At 30.8% G+C, this 16820-nt stretch overlaps 1 protein-coding gene across 1 annotated transcript in view; it reads right to left on the reverse strand.

Moving 5' to 3' along the window:
• The window catches only part of AP3B1 (adaptor related protein complex 3 subunit beta 1), a 210205-nt gene that overhangs the window by 154434 nt on the left and 38951 nt on the right, over positions 1–16820 (reverse strand). The window contains exons 4-7 of the mRNA XM_037529629.2: positions 16605–16700; positions 15859–16019; positions 13747–13813; positions 4297–4479 (exon numbers count right to left, since the gene is read on the reverse strand). Of these exons, the coding sequence (XP_037385526.1) occupies positions 4297–4479; positions 13747–13813; positions 15859–16019; positions 16605–16700 (507 nt within the window). The remainder of the gene's footprint in view (positions 1–4296; positions 4480–13746; positions 13814–15858; positions 16020–16604; positions 16701–16820) is intronic.

A 16820-nucleotide genomic window follows, 5' to 3' on the forward strand; every position in this document is an offset into this window, starting at 1 on the left:
CATACTGCCATAAGATTTACATAACTTGGATTTATATGTACAAAATAACTGTGAATATAGTTTTATGTTCCAAATCACTAAAGACAAATATTTTGATTATTCTTGCAAAACAATCACCTCCAAAAGAAAGTTCAACTTTAAACAGCTCTACTCATAAAATTGAAAAACATTCCTGACAAGCTCCAGTTCCAGAGTTTTATTTTAGTTTATAATTAATGCAACTAAAGGTTTTCATTTTAATCACGGTTAATATTTACTTGGGGTTTGATCATATTTATGTTTTTAAATCCATTACTTCTACAGAAGTATTTATGCTTCAAGCATTTTCTCATAATAGTCTGGAATGACACAAAGAAAATACTTAAGTAATTTTATATCCTTGAAAATTATACAAACTTGACCTAGAATTAAAAAAAAAAAAACAAAAAAAAACTACTCATGGACTGCAAAGAGTAAGGTAAATTTAAGAAAATAAAAATGCAAATACGCATTTTAGCAAGTCTCGTGAATTTATTAACCTAAAAGGTTTAATTTCCATTTTCCTGCATCAGCTTTATTTATAAAATGTCGTGCCCTATAAATACGCTGTTATTTTCTATAGTCAAGCACCCTCTTAACAAATCTTCTCATTAATATGTAAATTTAAAGTCAATCGGTCTTCTCCCTGACAGCCCCATGAATTCCTAGTGCACTGTATAATCGGCTTTGACTTGGCATCCACTATTTATCATCAAAGATGTCAGTTAGAAAAATTATGGAAAATGCACTGCAATTGATATGACTGCAATCTACTTTGTCAACACTTAATTGTTCCTCAAATCATACATTTACATATAAACAGCCTAAATACTGATCTATAATGATATAAATAAACTAAATTAAAAATCTCTTCTGCCCCTGAAGAAGCTTGTTTGTATATGATATGTTCATTTGAGAATTTATTGACAAAAGCATGCACATCAGCTCATCTCAAAAAGTGTTTCTACAATTTTCAATTCCTCAACAAAAAACAATTTTGCTACCCTTCAAGCATATAAACACAAACAAATGTTTTAAAGAATTCAATGAGAAACACATTTTTCTCTTTCAAAATCAAATTTAATTACAGCTGTTAGCTAATTGCAATGTCTGAACACTATGGATTGGGAGGCGTCAAGATGATCTTTGACTAGGACACAAAAGGCAAAAATATAGAAACTCTTGGTAAACATTAAGATACTTGAAAAGTCATAACGTAATAGAATATAAAGGAAAGAATGTTGACCTAGGCATCAAATTACTCTTTTCATATTTCTGACACCACTTTTTATGAGTAATATTACCCCTAGGTGAGTCATTAAAATCTGTATTACTCAATGTTTTCATCTATAAAATGGATAAAATAATTCCCATTGCTCTATCTCAATATAATAATTCATTAGAAAGTACAGCAAAATATCACATTATTTTTCACATTTTCTCTTCATATTTGCAAAAGAAACCTCGATTTTAATGCATTTCATAGTTAGGGTTAGCTTTTTATTTTAAATAACTTTTTAAGTCAATTATTAATTTGGTAACTTTCTTTACAGGTTCTTTTACTTCAAGGTAAAATGACCCTTTATAAAATGATGTTCATATAGTATTGATGCAAATGATTTCTGCCTGAGTGTACAAGGGGATGAAGATATTTCTTTTCCAAGGATTCCGTAAAAAACAAATACATTCCAGTGTTGTTAAAAAGATACAAAAGAATATAATTGATGGTAACAACTCAGCAGTTTTACTTTGCCTTTTTTTTCTATAATGTTAACAGCTCTTTACTCATAATATGCTTTCTTCTAACAACATCAGAAGTAAAAAAGAATTAAAGCAGATATATATGGTGAACACTTCTCAGTTTTTTCAAAGCATGGTCAAAATTTGCTTTATAATTCCATCTGTCAGCTTCTAAAGTTAAAATTGCCATGTCCAAAAAATTTGGAAGCAACTTAAAAGTCTAGGCCACAAAATCTTCAAGACTACAAGTGGCTGAACTGCTCACTCAAAAGCTTCTCTGTAAAATAGAATTAACAACTAGCCACAGAGAAAGTCTGGGATGGGTTAACTGAGGGATCATGGACATGGGCTAAATTATAATCCAGTTGAAACTTAACTGTATAAATTGTACTTGTACCAAAAGTCTAACATCTTTGACAATCTCTTATGTCTAATACCACAATAAAGGGTAACCCTTTCAAATCTTTCCCACTGGTCTATACACATACACACACACACAAATACAAGCCTGTTATCTTATTTTAGAGTCACCTGATATCATTTTAAATAAACAAAGTGAATTGTGTTATCCAAAGTAAAATTTATAACCACTACAACTACTGAAATTAAATGGCTGTCAACAATTACGTCTAAGAGGTCAACAAAGAAGTTACAAGAAGTCTTATTTTTCATTACTGTGTTTCGACTGCTTCCATAATTTTGGAAAACATATTATTATAGCTAGTTAAACCATTACAAATCCTCTACTTAAGTTGCATTTTGTTTGTTTGTTTCTTTTTATCTAACACCAAGGAATCTTTCTGAAAGGAAATCATATGCAAAGCTGCATAAAAAGGCAGCAAAGGTGATGGCTGCCCTATTTGGAATAGCGACAACAGCCCAGAGAGCTACACAGTCTAGAGCAGCATCACTGCCCTCTTGGTTATTCCTGTGGCAGTTCTACAGTGCAGAGGACTGGGGTGCACATTTTAATTAGTCTACCAACCACATAATTTAGAATAATTTCAAGGTCAGATTACAAATAAGTAGCAAAGATAAGAAATGATTTAGCCTAGTTCCAGTGCACCCTAATAGTGATCATACTTCAATTCACATTGAGATAATTAATGTTCACAGAGTTAACATGTGAAAACACAAAGAATGCATGTAGTCTCAATTTTTCAAATTATCTGTCAAAAGACTATATATGGTAGTATAGAATTTAATTTCCTTGCTTTGCAAATAGCTTACAGTAAATTCTATTTAAAATAATAGAAAATAAAATTCAAAGAACAGAAACACAAATAAATACACAAACTACAAAAAACAGAAACTTTAAAGTCTAGTACATATTTTTTGAATGTAGGAAACTATATATTTTAAATCCAATTTCTACAAAATGACAAAGCAAAGGTTCATCTGCATCTAGCTGTTGAAAGTGATTGGATGGTGACAGGAAAGTAAAGTTAAACACTCTTCTGGATAAAAACATATTTTCAAAATTTCAAAGTACTTTTTAATACTAACAATGCTAACTAGTTATAAAAAATATTAACACTTCAAACATTTAAAACTCTTAAGCATCTGAAAAAGACACATATCAACTAAGGCAAACATTATCAACATTTTTCCATTTTATGTACACTTCATTTCCAATTACCAAAATACAGTCGTATGTACTGAGCACTAAAGGCCTATATATAAAGTAGTGCACAAATCATTATGCCATAAATGGGAGGTTTCTTGGTTTTTAACTTTTTACATGATTGATTTTTTAAACTGATAATACTACTTTTAAAAAGGAAAAAGAAATATCACAAGATTAAAATGAGGTGCTATACATTCTTATAATATTTAATGACTTATTTTCTTTACAGAAATTTAAAAATTACTTTTAAATCTTAAGTCATACACACCTGAGATCTCTACTGCTAACTATGCAATAAAGTATACTAAACTGCCAATACAGAAAAGAATAAGGTATGTTTTTAGTGCTAATCTGCACTAACAAAACAAATAACCTCACTTTAAAGAATATTTAATTAATAATTTTACTAAAACTCTACCAGTTTAAAAGAAAACAAGTATTTTAGAAATATAAACTGGGGGGGGGAAGTAGTTTTAAAATTCAACAGCATTTATCTATAAAGGTGAGAAATTATGTATAAATTCACATTTGAATCACCTTACCTACTAGTAAAAGTGCCTTTAACAACTGTGACTCGAATGTGTGAAAGTAACTAAAAACAAAAAAATGTATGATTTGGCAATGTTCCTGCAGCCCCTGTAACGTGCTGCTGAGCCTAATAAGGCTTCTTACACAATATCTCATATGGAAGTTATACACTAAACCATTAAATATATATATCAATCACTGTATCAAACAATGAAGTTACCTTTAGATTAATATTAGTTTCCAACTTTCCAAAAGTATATGAGAAAAATGAGTTCTTAATAGCAGATTTTTATATCTTACTACTCAACTTCTCATACACAATTTTTAAAGCTCTTTAATTTTCCTAAGTATACTTTAAAAGTGACAAACTGTTTAACACTTACCTCTTTCCAAGGACTGACAAACTGTGTACGAGCATATCGAGTTAGCATGTGGATTATGACAACCTGCCCCCACTCTTCTACATCAACTAATAAATTACATAGCTTGCGGTAATTCTTGTGAATCAGATCTATTCTATCCGGGCATACTTCTTCAAAAGCCATCACAACACTCCCAGCTACCAGCTAGAAAAGAAAGAAATAGTAACTCATTAAAAAATGTTTTTCCCCCACCAACCAATCTATTGAGGCATTACAGAGGTGCAATGATAATCAATATTTAAAATATTCAGTCATCTAATTAATAAAATGCCTGCTCATGTTTGAACACAAATTTTAAAGTGACACTACCTCAAGGAATAATTTTAATAGTTGTAACACATTTGGAAAATGAATTCTGTTCTGAAGTAATATAAGTATTAGAATTAGAAATTCTGGTAATTTTTTATTTTGTCATATTAAACTTCAATTAAAACAATCATATATGGATTAAATATATTAATCATGTGCACTTTTTCACTTTTAAAGCTAAACTAGAGCCTAATCCCAAGATTCATTATTTAGTGTGTAACAATATTTAGAAAAAGACAGTAACAAATCCACATCATGTTAGTTTAAATGAGAATTACAGTTCCACAATGAATTTATCTTAAAACATATCTGAGGAACTCATAAATGCTTTCAAAAACACTTTCAAAACACTTTCAAAAACACTTTCAAAAGCACTTTCAAATCTTGCACATTCTAATACATGCTAATTTTACAATATAATATTTACAAAGAAAACACACAGGCTAAAATTTATTATATGAATTATGTAATACAAAATACTATATAAATTATTATTTAAATAATAATATATAAGTGGAAATAAAATAATACCAACAAAAGCCAGCTTTCTCCAAGACCAATTAATGAACCGTAAGTGTTGTTTCTGGAATTGTCATGCTTTTGCAGAAAGTAGTGAAATTAAGATTTTTTGGGTATAAAGACAAAAACTAAACAGAACACATAATATAGAAACACTCCTACATATGTACTTCGGATATGTGTGCGGTTACAAACAATGTAACATGGTTTTGAAAAAACAAATTAATATCATATTGTTTCTGAACACAAGGGATCTTCATTTTGTCTCTAAAATTTCCCCAATGACATAAAATAAGCAATTAAATACGAATATAACTTACTGAAATGGTACTTTTTGGAAAATATTATTAGATATAACGATATTCATATTTTTAGTATTTGTCCCTCTACTTGGCTGACATTTAGTTTATTAATATGCAACCAACAATACAATTGAAAGAAAACAGCTCAGAATATAGACTTGCTATTATGCTAAACAAGTTTCCAGTCCTGTGGGGATTTTATGAATTACCAATCAGTATAAACGTGAAGCCGCATTTATTGACTCCAGCCCTGCCCAAGTACTGGTGCCTGCTGGTCCCAGCATGAATGCACCTCAATCAAAAAAGCAAAGAATTGATTATTTGTGTGAACTAAATAAAAATGTATTATACATATAATTTTCTATTTGCTATTGATATGGAAAGGAAGTTAAGTTCACGTTTTCAACTCCACATTTTGATGTCTTCTGCATAAACCAGTCTTTAGAAATTATATTCTGTGATGATCATATTTTTAAATCAGAATTAGCATTTTTTAAAAATTCCTTAAACAAGTTTATGACATCAAACTACAGAATTCCAGTATTTGTGAAATAAATACTGATATATATGTCAACCCTATATTAAAATATATGTGTATATATAATTCATATATTTGTACATATACATATAAATTGGTAAACGTTGTTAAAAGCAGAAAAAATAATACCACTTAGAATAAATAAGCCATAAAAATTAAAATAGTAATACAACAAAGTTTCATTTTAAGAAATACTAAGTAACATCAAGTTATTTTGTCTAAACCTAGAGGTTGTTTTTTTAAATGTGTTTAAACATCAAACAATTAAAAGGAAAATCAGCTGCCACATGGTATTATTTATTAAATCAAGAGCTATCAGTACAAAATTATTCTAAAGTATTACCAAATAGATGAAAATGGTGATAGTAATTACTTAAGTGAAAATAAAGTTTGATGAAACGCAAAAATAATTAAGAAGAATTAAAGAAAAATACCTTCACAATTAACACTGACCACTTTAAGATATCTCATTGTATGGCTTTAACAGTCTGACCCTAGGCTAAACATCACCCAAAGAATTAATAATTTGGGTCTATTAAATGTTCAATATTCTAGAGAATTTTCAAAATTAAAGTAAAATGGTCTTCTCAGATTTTAAAACCAAAAATATTGGTTTCCCAAAAAGAAACAGTTAATTTCCATCTTACTGTGTCAATAGTAGCTTTTTATATAAGGGGAAAAATAAATCATTTCAACAAAACTAGCAATGAGCTCATCAAATTCAAATGCAGTTTTCCATTTATGTATTTTTTATATTAAAGCAATAAACATGGTTCATTTATCTTCCCGTGGTTGCCACGTTTTTCTGTGCTGTTGCTATGAACTTCAGCCATTAGTTGTGCTCCAAGGTAAACTACATGAACCATCAACAAAAGTGACACCCCATCTATGGAGTTCATATTTTCTCCAGATTATCTATGCTAGTTGACAAGCTGGTAATGAAAAAAATCACGCTAAGCAAATGGTTCCTCTAATAACAATAAATTTTCTATAAAATTATGAAGGGTACAAAACGTTTCCTTGCATCTATTTTGTCATGAATTCTAATTAACGTTGCAAAAACCTGAGAGTGCTGGGTCATCACAAGATGTGCATCAAGGTTTGATTGATAATATGGTGTAAGTTGGCCAATGCTGCCAAGATTTTCTTCTCTTAAATTAATGGCCATCCAACCTGCCCTAATCATACAGCCCAAATGATATTCCCCTTCTTATTTCAATTTTCTTGAGGCATGGAAAATGGGAAAGATCAGTCATTTATCTTCTAATAGCTGGATAATAGATCTATCACAATAAAACATCTGCACAAACTCAGAGGTGTATTTTTTGCCCACAACAGTGAAGCTTTTACCAACACTAAATCAATAACATAAATGGTGTCTTACCCCCACAGTTTAACTATGAACTACCAATATATTCATTAAACATCATATGGTAGCTAAATTGAGAGGAAGCTGTCATAAAAAAAAAATACGTAAACAACTTAGTTTTTCAGTAGGTTGTATCCTAATTTGTTTTCCTAAGACACTCTGCTTTCTATTACAAAGTTAAATGCTATCGAACAGATTTCTTTAAAATTAATCCAAAAGGAAAAGGAAATAAATATTGCCCTACTTTTGAAGTGTTCTAAATGAAAGAATGTCCCCTGCAATGCTTAAATTGGATTTCTAGTCTTAAAGAAAAATAGTGTTACAAAATTTCAAACTGAATGTATAACTGAACATTAGGAAAGGTTTGAAGTAAAGAAAAAAAATATTTAAGAAACGTTAAATAGAGTGGTAAGACGAAAATGGTAAACAGGAATATACAATGAAAAAAATCACATAAAGAAAACTTTTAACTGTTCACTGGGAATAAAACATAGATAAAATGTTTTCTTTAATTTCATTTACTATTGTTAGGCAGTTTCTATTATATCTTTTAAAATTTACAGATACCTTCAGATAATAGTACACTAACAACAAAACGTTCTTCCAGTTACCATACTGTATTCCTAAAATGATTTATTTTTAGAAAGGTATGAATACTCATATGACAAATATTGGTCTTTCTCTAGAAAAAGGGAAAGTTCATCTATTATAGTTCAATGTTTTTATATGTCCACCTTTCCTTAAAATAAGAATTATAAAACTCATTTTCTTTGAGATGTGAATTGTAAGAAAATCTTTGTTTAGGCTAAAAGAAGTAAAAGAAGATATATATTAGAATCAACAGAAGGTTAAATGAAGAAAAGTTTTTAACTAGATTAAAAATGTTCAAATTTAAACTTAGCAGCACCAAATAACAATCACAATGCATTATCATCATGATAATGATCCCAAGAAGCCCCTATAATAACAAATATTTCTTTCAAAACTATGGTTCATTTAATTGGAAAATTTTAAACAAAAATGATTTGAGATTCTTACTGATTTTAAATGTCAATGCTGACATGAATTTGGAAAGAAGATGAAATAGAGCTATCTTTAATAAAAGTATTACATGTGATAAGAAGTAATAAAGATAAAAATCCATAAATTTATACATGAGATTATTTTTACCCTTTCTATATTTTATAATCAAACAAAAGAAAAAATCAGAAAACACACTCAAAACACAATTGATTTAACAGAGGGTAAAAAAGTTAATGTACCCAAGCAAATCTAAATCCCCCAACCCAAACCCAGAAGAACCAAAATGACAAAACCTTATGTTTTACAGTTACATTTACAGAACTAAAAAAACAGGAATCTTCAAACTTCAAATTACATACAAATAGAAAAATAATCCTGAACCTCTCAGAGTCATCTTTCATGTGTCTATCACAAAACTCCTCAAAGATCTATGACAGTCTGGAAAAAACTGCTCAAGTAATGCAGACAGGAGTTGATGGTGGGGCTCAAAGGAAACTAAAAACAGCAGAAGGAGAAAGAGTACCATGAGTGTAAAGAAACTGAAAAATAAAGTAGCATACCAGAATAGATTACAGGGAGAGATTAAAAAGAGGGAGGATATGATTTACTGTTTCTATTTTGGAAAAGGAAGGTTTCAGGAGAAAGTGGTTTAAAAAAAAAAAATGAATCTTGGCCCCCTTAAAACTAAAATGTGACCAAAAAAAAAAAAAAGAAATTAAAGAAGGAAATCTAGGATCTTCAAAAACAAACAAAAAAACAATCATCCTGGAACACATACCCCTTCCTAATAACCCTCTGCTCTAAAAAGTCATGTAATAAAAAAAACACATTTTGATATTCTACCAAAGAACATGCTACCACTCAGTCTTGGCAGTACATATGAAAAACTCGGAACTGTTTGGAACTTTGTAAACAACCCGAAGGAAAGGTGACTCAAGGGCTCACAGTGGACAGGGATGTCGAAGGACACAGTGGGACATGACGGCAATGTCCGGGAATGGCACAACTAGCAAGTTTTGTTGTACTAGTAATCTTGCAAACAACCTCAAACACCAATTATCAACCCTGTGCAAAGGAAGACAAATATGGAAGTAATCTCTAAGTATTAAAAACAGAAAATAAAATAAAAGTAATTCAACTGTTGAAAATTACCCACACACAAAATCAATGATGGAGCAAACAGAAACTGTAATACAACACTCCAAAAATAACTTATCTTCAAAGGAACATTTGAAGATTAGGAAAATGAACATGAATCATAACTTCAAAAACAGAGAACAGAAATGAACAAAAGAATCAGGAAGAAATAAAACAAGAATTAATTGGAACTAGGAAGGAAAATAATCAGACCTGATAATTAAGTTGCAAGGTACCCTTGGAAAAGAACAGTTGAATGAAAATAAGGGGTATTATAAAGAAAAAGTAGAAACAAGACCAACAGAATGAAAATGGGGTAAGAATGAAAATCGGGTAAGTGAAGAGGTTTATAGAGACATGGTTAAAAGGTAAGACAGATAAAGAAGATACAACTTACTTAAGACTAAAGTCCCTGAAGAGGAAAAAGTAACAAATGAACAGAATTAATATTTTAAACTACTGCTATTACTATTACTACTACTACTACTACAAGCCCACATATACACATTGCCAGAAATAATATAAGTTCTGAATCTACATTTGAAAAAAGGTCACTGAATTCTAGGAAAAAACTGACCCACCCTGAGATATCATGTAAAGCTATTGTATTTCAAAAAGCAATAGAAAATCTTTAAGATTGTCATCTTACATAATGCACACACATATCAGGCATTACCTTTAGATTGAAAACAGGATAAGGATGTGCATCATCTCCACTAGCAAACATCGTACAAAAGGTTTAAGTCAATATAGTTAGATTAGTGAAAAGGAATTAGAAAAGCGCAAGAAAAACTATCCATTTGCAGATAATGATTCATTTTCTAGAATAAACCATGAAAGAATGCACAAGACAAAAAAAAAAAAACCCTCAAGAAACAGAATATAAAATTACCACACAGAAAATCAATAGCATTCTTATATATCAATATACAAGTTCACAGATACGGTAATAAAGCCATTTCAATTTGCAATAAAATCGAAGAAAACTACGCCTTGCAGATGCTGCACTTTGCAGTCATGTCCCACTGTGTCCTTCAACATCGCTGTCCACTGTGAGCCCTTAAGTCATCTTTCCTTCGAGTTGTTTACAAAGTTCCAAACAGTTCCGAGTTTTTCATATGTACTGCCAGGACTGAGTGGTAGGATGGCAAGCATGTGATCTTTGGCAAAGTGAAACAGGTTATGAATATTGTGAAGGGCATGGAGTATTTTGGGTCCAGGAATGGCAAAACTAGAAAGAAGATCACCATTGCTGACTGGACAAATATAATAAATCAGATTTGTGTTTTATTGTAAACACCAGGTCATGCTTCTGTAGCTCAGAAAAGCAACCTTCACCTCCATTTGCTCAAAATAGCCTGTAATTTTTACATTATCCATACCATTCTTTGGGTTCTGTATTTTCTTTATCCCTCCCAAGTCTAGCTGGATTGCAGTTAACTTTATGATGATGAAAGAAACAAAACAACAAAACTCAAAGAACAAGAATAAAGGTAACTACAACTCTAAACCAATATTTAACTCAATTACATAATCTCTATCTCACTATTCCTACGTGCTAGCTATTCTGAAACACTTCCTCTGCATTCTGGGATTAAACAAATGAGTAAATATATTGTGAATAATGGGAACCACATTTTTTAATGTGGGAGGAGGAAGTTGAAAAGTTAGGAAGCTAGAAGGAACTCTGTATTATTGCACTGAAATTGAGGTACCAGTTTAAACTAGTGTTCTTTAATATAGATAGAAAAATACACATAGGTGAGTTTCTAATATAGGAAAATAAACATATACTATATAGCAAATTAGGAAAATGGAGTTTTCATAAATGATAGATTATCATAGCCCCCAAAGTTCTATCCATGAACACTTAGCATGATAGACCATTTGGGAAAAATAATAGTAAACACCAAATTATTAGTACCAAGAATTTAACAAGCTAACTCTATCATCATTCAACAAATATTTAATGCCTACCATGAAAAAGTATTCAATTTTTTTTCTTTCAACTATATTTTGGAAATAATTGATCAGAAACAAAGAACAGACATTCCAAATTTACAAAGAAATCATGTCCTCTACTTCTTTGAGTCACTTATTTCTATTTTTGGAATATTTATTAATACCCTATTGTAGTAACATTGTGTTGAGAATTTTATAAATAACCTCTACTTTACCCAAACAATACTTTATGTATTAGAAATTATAAGTCCTACAAGTTTGGAAACTGAAACCTACAAATGTTCAATAATAGGTACTAAGTGACATGACAGAAGCTCAAGTCCAGTTCTGTCTAATTCCAAAGACTTCAGTTTTTACATATGCTGTATCTTGTTTGGGAAGACATACATACATTATATATAGAGATTTCATTCTTAGGTCATGTACCAAATTTCTTTCAGCCTATAATGTAGCAGAAATGATAAACTAGATTAAAATAAGGAATCTGTATCTTGTATTCCTTTACTATACTCCACAGTACGTAGTAAATATCTTGCACAAAGAAACTGAGTATTATTATTTCTAAAACCAAGTTAACCATAATATTAGTTTCATATTTGGATTTCATATTTGGATCCAGAAGCAGACAGCAAGCATGCCATACAGAAGACAAAAGGATCAATTTTCTTTTCTCTATCTTCATTTATTAAGTCAATCCCCATTTGCTTACCGCCTATATGATACCAATCACTATAGAAGAAATGCAACGAAGATTTCTGTTTATAGACTAAGATAAATCTGTTGGATGGCTTAGGAATGAAATCTCCAAGTACAATCTTCACAAATAAAGCAATATTTTCAAAAATGTATAGTGAAAAAAAATCATTAAAGGAATTTCAATGTTCAACAGACTCTATTCACTTAATGTAAAAAGGAAAGCCGTAAAGGTGAAATGAGGAACAAAAAGATATGAAACAAAGCAAAATGGCAGCTCAATATCAGTAGCATTAAATGTGAATGGATTAAACAGTTCTGTAAAAAGGCACATACTGTGAAGATTGGATTGAAAAGCAAAATCCAACTATATGCCATTTACTGGCATATAGACAGGCTGCAAGTAAAAGGATGGAAAAAAGAAGTATTTCATTAACAGCACTAATATTGGAGAAAACAGACCTTAAAACAAAAGCATTACTAGAGATAGAGGGACACTTTACAATGATGAAAAGAAGATAAAACAATTATAAATCTGTATGTACCCAATATCAGAACTCCTGATTATACGAAGACCTGAAGGGAGAAGAAAATAGCTCTATAATAAATAGTAGGAGATCCCAATAAGAAAGAACCCACTTTCGATTATGCATAGAACCAGCAGGTAGAAGAACAACAAAGAAACAAAAGGATAAAAAAAAAAAAATAGAAGGATTAAACAATACTATACCAGCCAATTAAAATCTTCCACCCAGTAACAGCAGAATACATTTTCTCCTCAAGAATACACTGAGCATTCCCCAGGATAGATGAACATAAGCTAAGCCAAAGGACAGTTAGTTACATAGGAGCTAGGGACTACTATATTAGATAGCAGCTAAATAAAGGTATTACGAGTTCACTGATGACATTACCCTAGGATAAGCTGTAATCCTTTTCCTCAATAGTTTTGGTTTAACAGATGCAGAAGAACCCATCAAAGAAAACATTACATGAGCTCTTCCAGAGGTCTTTCCCCACACCTCTGAGTCCTATTCCAAAATCTCTTATCACAAAAAATGGGAGTCAGGGAGAAGGAGATATACACATTCCCCAAAGCTAATTCATTTTGCCTGTAAGAATCCTTACCAGCCAATAAAACAGCCTTCTACATATGAAAATGCTTCAGTCTTTTCTGTGCTTTACATTCTCTTATCTTTCAGTTATCACTTTATTGGTTCATTTAAAAACAATTACATGTTCCCCAGTGATTCTGTCTTTAAAAATCCTAATAAATAAATCATTTGAAATAAAAAACTTGGGCACTAAAAGTCTTCAAGAATTTAGACACAGGTTAAGGAAATGACTATTTTTTCCTAACTTGCTCTTCTTCAGACTGATAAACTTGTAACAAACTAAATTTCTAAATGCAATCCTTTTTACCCAGAAATTTGGATTCTTCAAGAACTTCAATAGGTACTATTATTTATACCATTTCAAAAGCAGCTAGACTGTGTTAAATATACAAGGGTAAAATGATACAGCACATTTTTACTTTGACATAAAAAGATATTACTTACTGTGCTTTTATCTTTCAAAAGTTTTTCAATTACTTCAATTAACATTTCCTTCTGTTCCGGATCAAGACTAAAATATAAAGTAAGAAAAGAACTTACATTAATTTTTTCCCTTTAATTCTAACTTTAAATGAAGCTAATTATTTAAAGGACTTTGAGAAATTTAAAAGGGGGGAAGAAGGGCAAGAATTATTGTCAAACTAGAAACAAGTAGAAAACAAATTTAAAGTAAAATGGGAAGACATTTTTCACATATGTGTCCTAATCTTTTCCTCTAAAGTTGTTCATATTAATTAAGCATATTAATTATGTCCTAATGTCATTAAGGACATATTTAGAAAGTAAGTACATTTCTTTAAAAAAAAGTTGGAAAACCTTAAGAAAACTATTACAAGTAGATTAACCACAAATTTTTTTTTTTTTTAAGAGGGGGGAAAATAACAGGTTACAATCAGGGATACATAATTATCAAAAAATATATACAGAATTTTATATCATTCTAGTTCACTGATAAGACGTACATTATAAATCTGCCACCTAAAGCCACGAAATAACCATGAAGATTCACATATGCACAGAACTAAGAACTACATTATATTAGCAGCTCTAAGCACAAAAATACTGACACCAGCACAATTTCTTTCTAGGATGTTGCTCATTCACTGAGAAGCTAAACATGGATATGCACAGATAAATAAGATGTCTAGCAAAGTCAGTCCCAAACACAATAATACCATATAACAGAAATACATGTAAGGGACTATGGGGATAAAAAGGAAGATCACCAGGAAGGTTGTAGAGGTTTGTAGAAAGTATCTTAAACCAAGTGAAACCTCAGGATGAATCTTAAACAATTTGATATGAGAACTGGAAAAAGGAGGAAATAGTCTAGGGACAAATTAAAAAGAGGAATAAGAGATGGTAATGAGACAAAAACACTTTGTGAAAAGCACTAAAAGTTAGCACTGAGCTACTAGACTACAGTTTAAGGCAAGGAGAGGTAAGAGTTGAGGCTGGAGAGAAAAAACTGGAGCCCAGTGATAAACTTTTAAATCATAATAAGTGATCTTGGATCATATTCTCTAAGTTTACAATGAGAAAAAAATAATGAGTGAGAAGCACAATTTTGCCTGACAGTAAACCCAAGAAAATGAGTTTTTACTTTTTATAAACATTATATGTTTATGGATGATTATAATGCTGAACATTCACACCTTTAAATTCTCTTATATTCCTGCTCCAGGTTTCCTCCTCCAAGTGGGTTTTCCTAACTAATCCCACTTTTTATCTTTTTACTCTATACAACCCTAACATATGAAAATCTCTGACTCTTAGCCTATCAAAAGCATTGTCAATGTGTGTACACATACATGTATATGCATATGCTATCACCTCATTTGATTACAGATTGCCCTAATTTATGCATGTTTGATTTTTTCCCCTGTGCTATACCCAAGTAAGTACAACTTCCTCTGCTGTTTTCAGACATCTTATGCTCATAATACAACACCAGAAACACAAATGGTCTTGATAAAATTTGTGCAATAAATGGTAACAAAAAACTCAAATTATTACAGATAGTTATTTTTATTTAGAGACTTCACTTCCAACAAATATGAAGGCTTATGATATTTTAGCAAATATCATACCAATATGGTAATGTACTATAGTTAAATAAAATGGCTTCAGAAAAGAATCAGACAAGGAAGGGAACAGCAAGGACAAAAGGGGGAAACAAAGTGAGACAGATGAAAGGATAAAACACTTAAGATTCTATTCCACAGTAAAAAGATAAACTTCATTTTCTAACAATATAAGTGAATGTATACTTAAGAGATAGACTATATAAATGAGAATTCAAATTCTGGTTATTTTTAAGATATAATATGCACAAATTATCATAGGCCCTTACAGGTTCACAAGTAAAAAAATCTATATATGGTCTCTATAACCAAAAAAAAATTAAAGACATCTAAAGTATGTGGAGAGGAAAACACAGGCACTGGGTTGGCTTACTATAAGGACAAACTAGTTATAAGAACTAATTAAATAATCCTCCAAGGGCTATACAATTCCATGTAACAGTAGAGATATTTTGTATAAAAAAGCACCTACCTGTACAATTTTTGTATGGCATGGGCTGCATTCTTCCTAACATATGGTGATAAATCAGCTGAAGCATCCTTTATAGCGAGCATCATAATAGGTACAATAATCGGCACTCTAATACTTGACAGAACTCTTAAAGCACTTGCACGGATTAGTTGATTTGGGTCCTAAAATAGTGCAAAAATATAGATCCAAATTTCAAGTTTATAATATTTCAAAGATATCTTTATGATACAGTTAGTAGGTGCTTATAACATTAAGGGGAAAAGAGCTACTTAAACAACCAGCAAACAGAAATGGGTAAGGAGAAAGAGAATTAAGTATTTCTCTAAATAATGTTTCCACAAGCAAAGTAATAGGTGAAATTGTAGTTAACCATTTATTACTAGATGTTCTGAGTTTTAAGAGGTTCATAATAATAAAATGCTGTGGATCGTAAAGTTTATCTTTAATGAGTCTTATGTCCCCTCCTTGACACTAATTTGTGTAACAATGATGAGTGAAAATTATTACACTGAATATATAAGAACACAGAAACTAAATATACAGGGCAAGGTCCACTGAGCTATATGAATTACTTTCTCAGGGTATTGAATATGCACTGTGAGAGCTTTTTACCTTTTTCAAAGCATTACTGTGCCATTTAATGGATTACTGTTTCACATCTTTAAATGACATTCCGTCCACTGTGACACAGTGTCACAGTATGCAGAAAACTTAATAGTTATTTGCTTGTTCATTCAATTATTTACCTTCAGAGCTCGCTGAAAAGTACTTATTGACAGAAGAGCCAGATCCTGCTGTTCTTCAGCATATCGGACAAGATAAACATATACCAACTTCTTGATCTGTCAAAAAAAAAGTTAATCCTAGTCAAAATGAAAATGAAAAACTCAGCATTTCTATACCAAAATGCAGTCTCAATTTTTCTGAAATAATGACCCCGGTCATAGCTTAGATTGCAAAAT

Source organism: Talpa occidentalis, unplaced genomic scaffold (assembly GCF_014898055.3).
Source record: "Talpa occidentalis isolate TD23 unplaced genomic scaffold, MPIMG_talOcc4v2.1 talOcc4.6, whole genome shotgun sequence".
Taxonomy (NCBI): domain Eukaryota; kingdom Metazoa; phylum Chordata; class Mammalia; order Eulipotyphla; family Talpidae; genus Talpa; species Talpa occidentalis.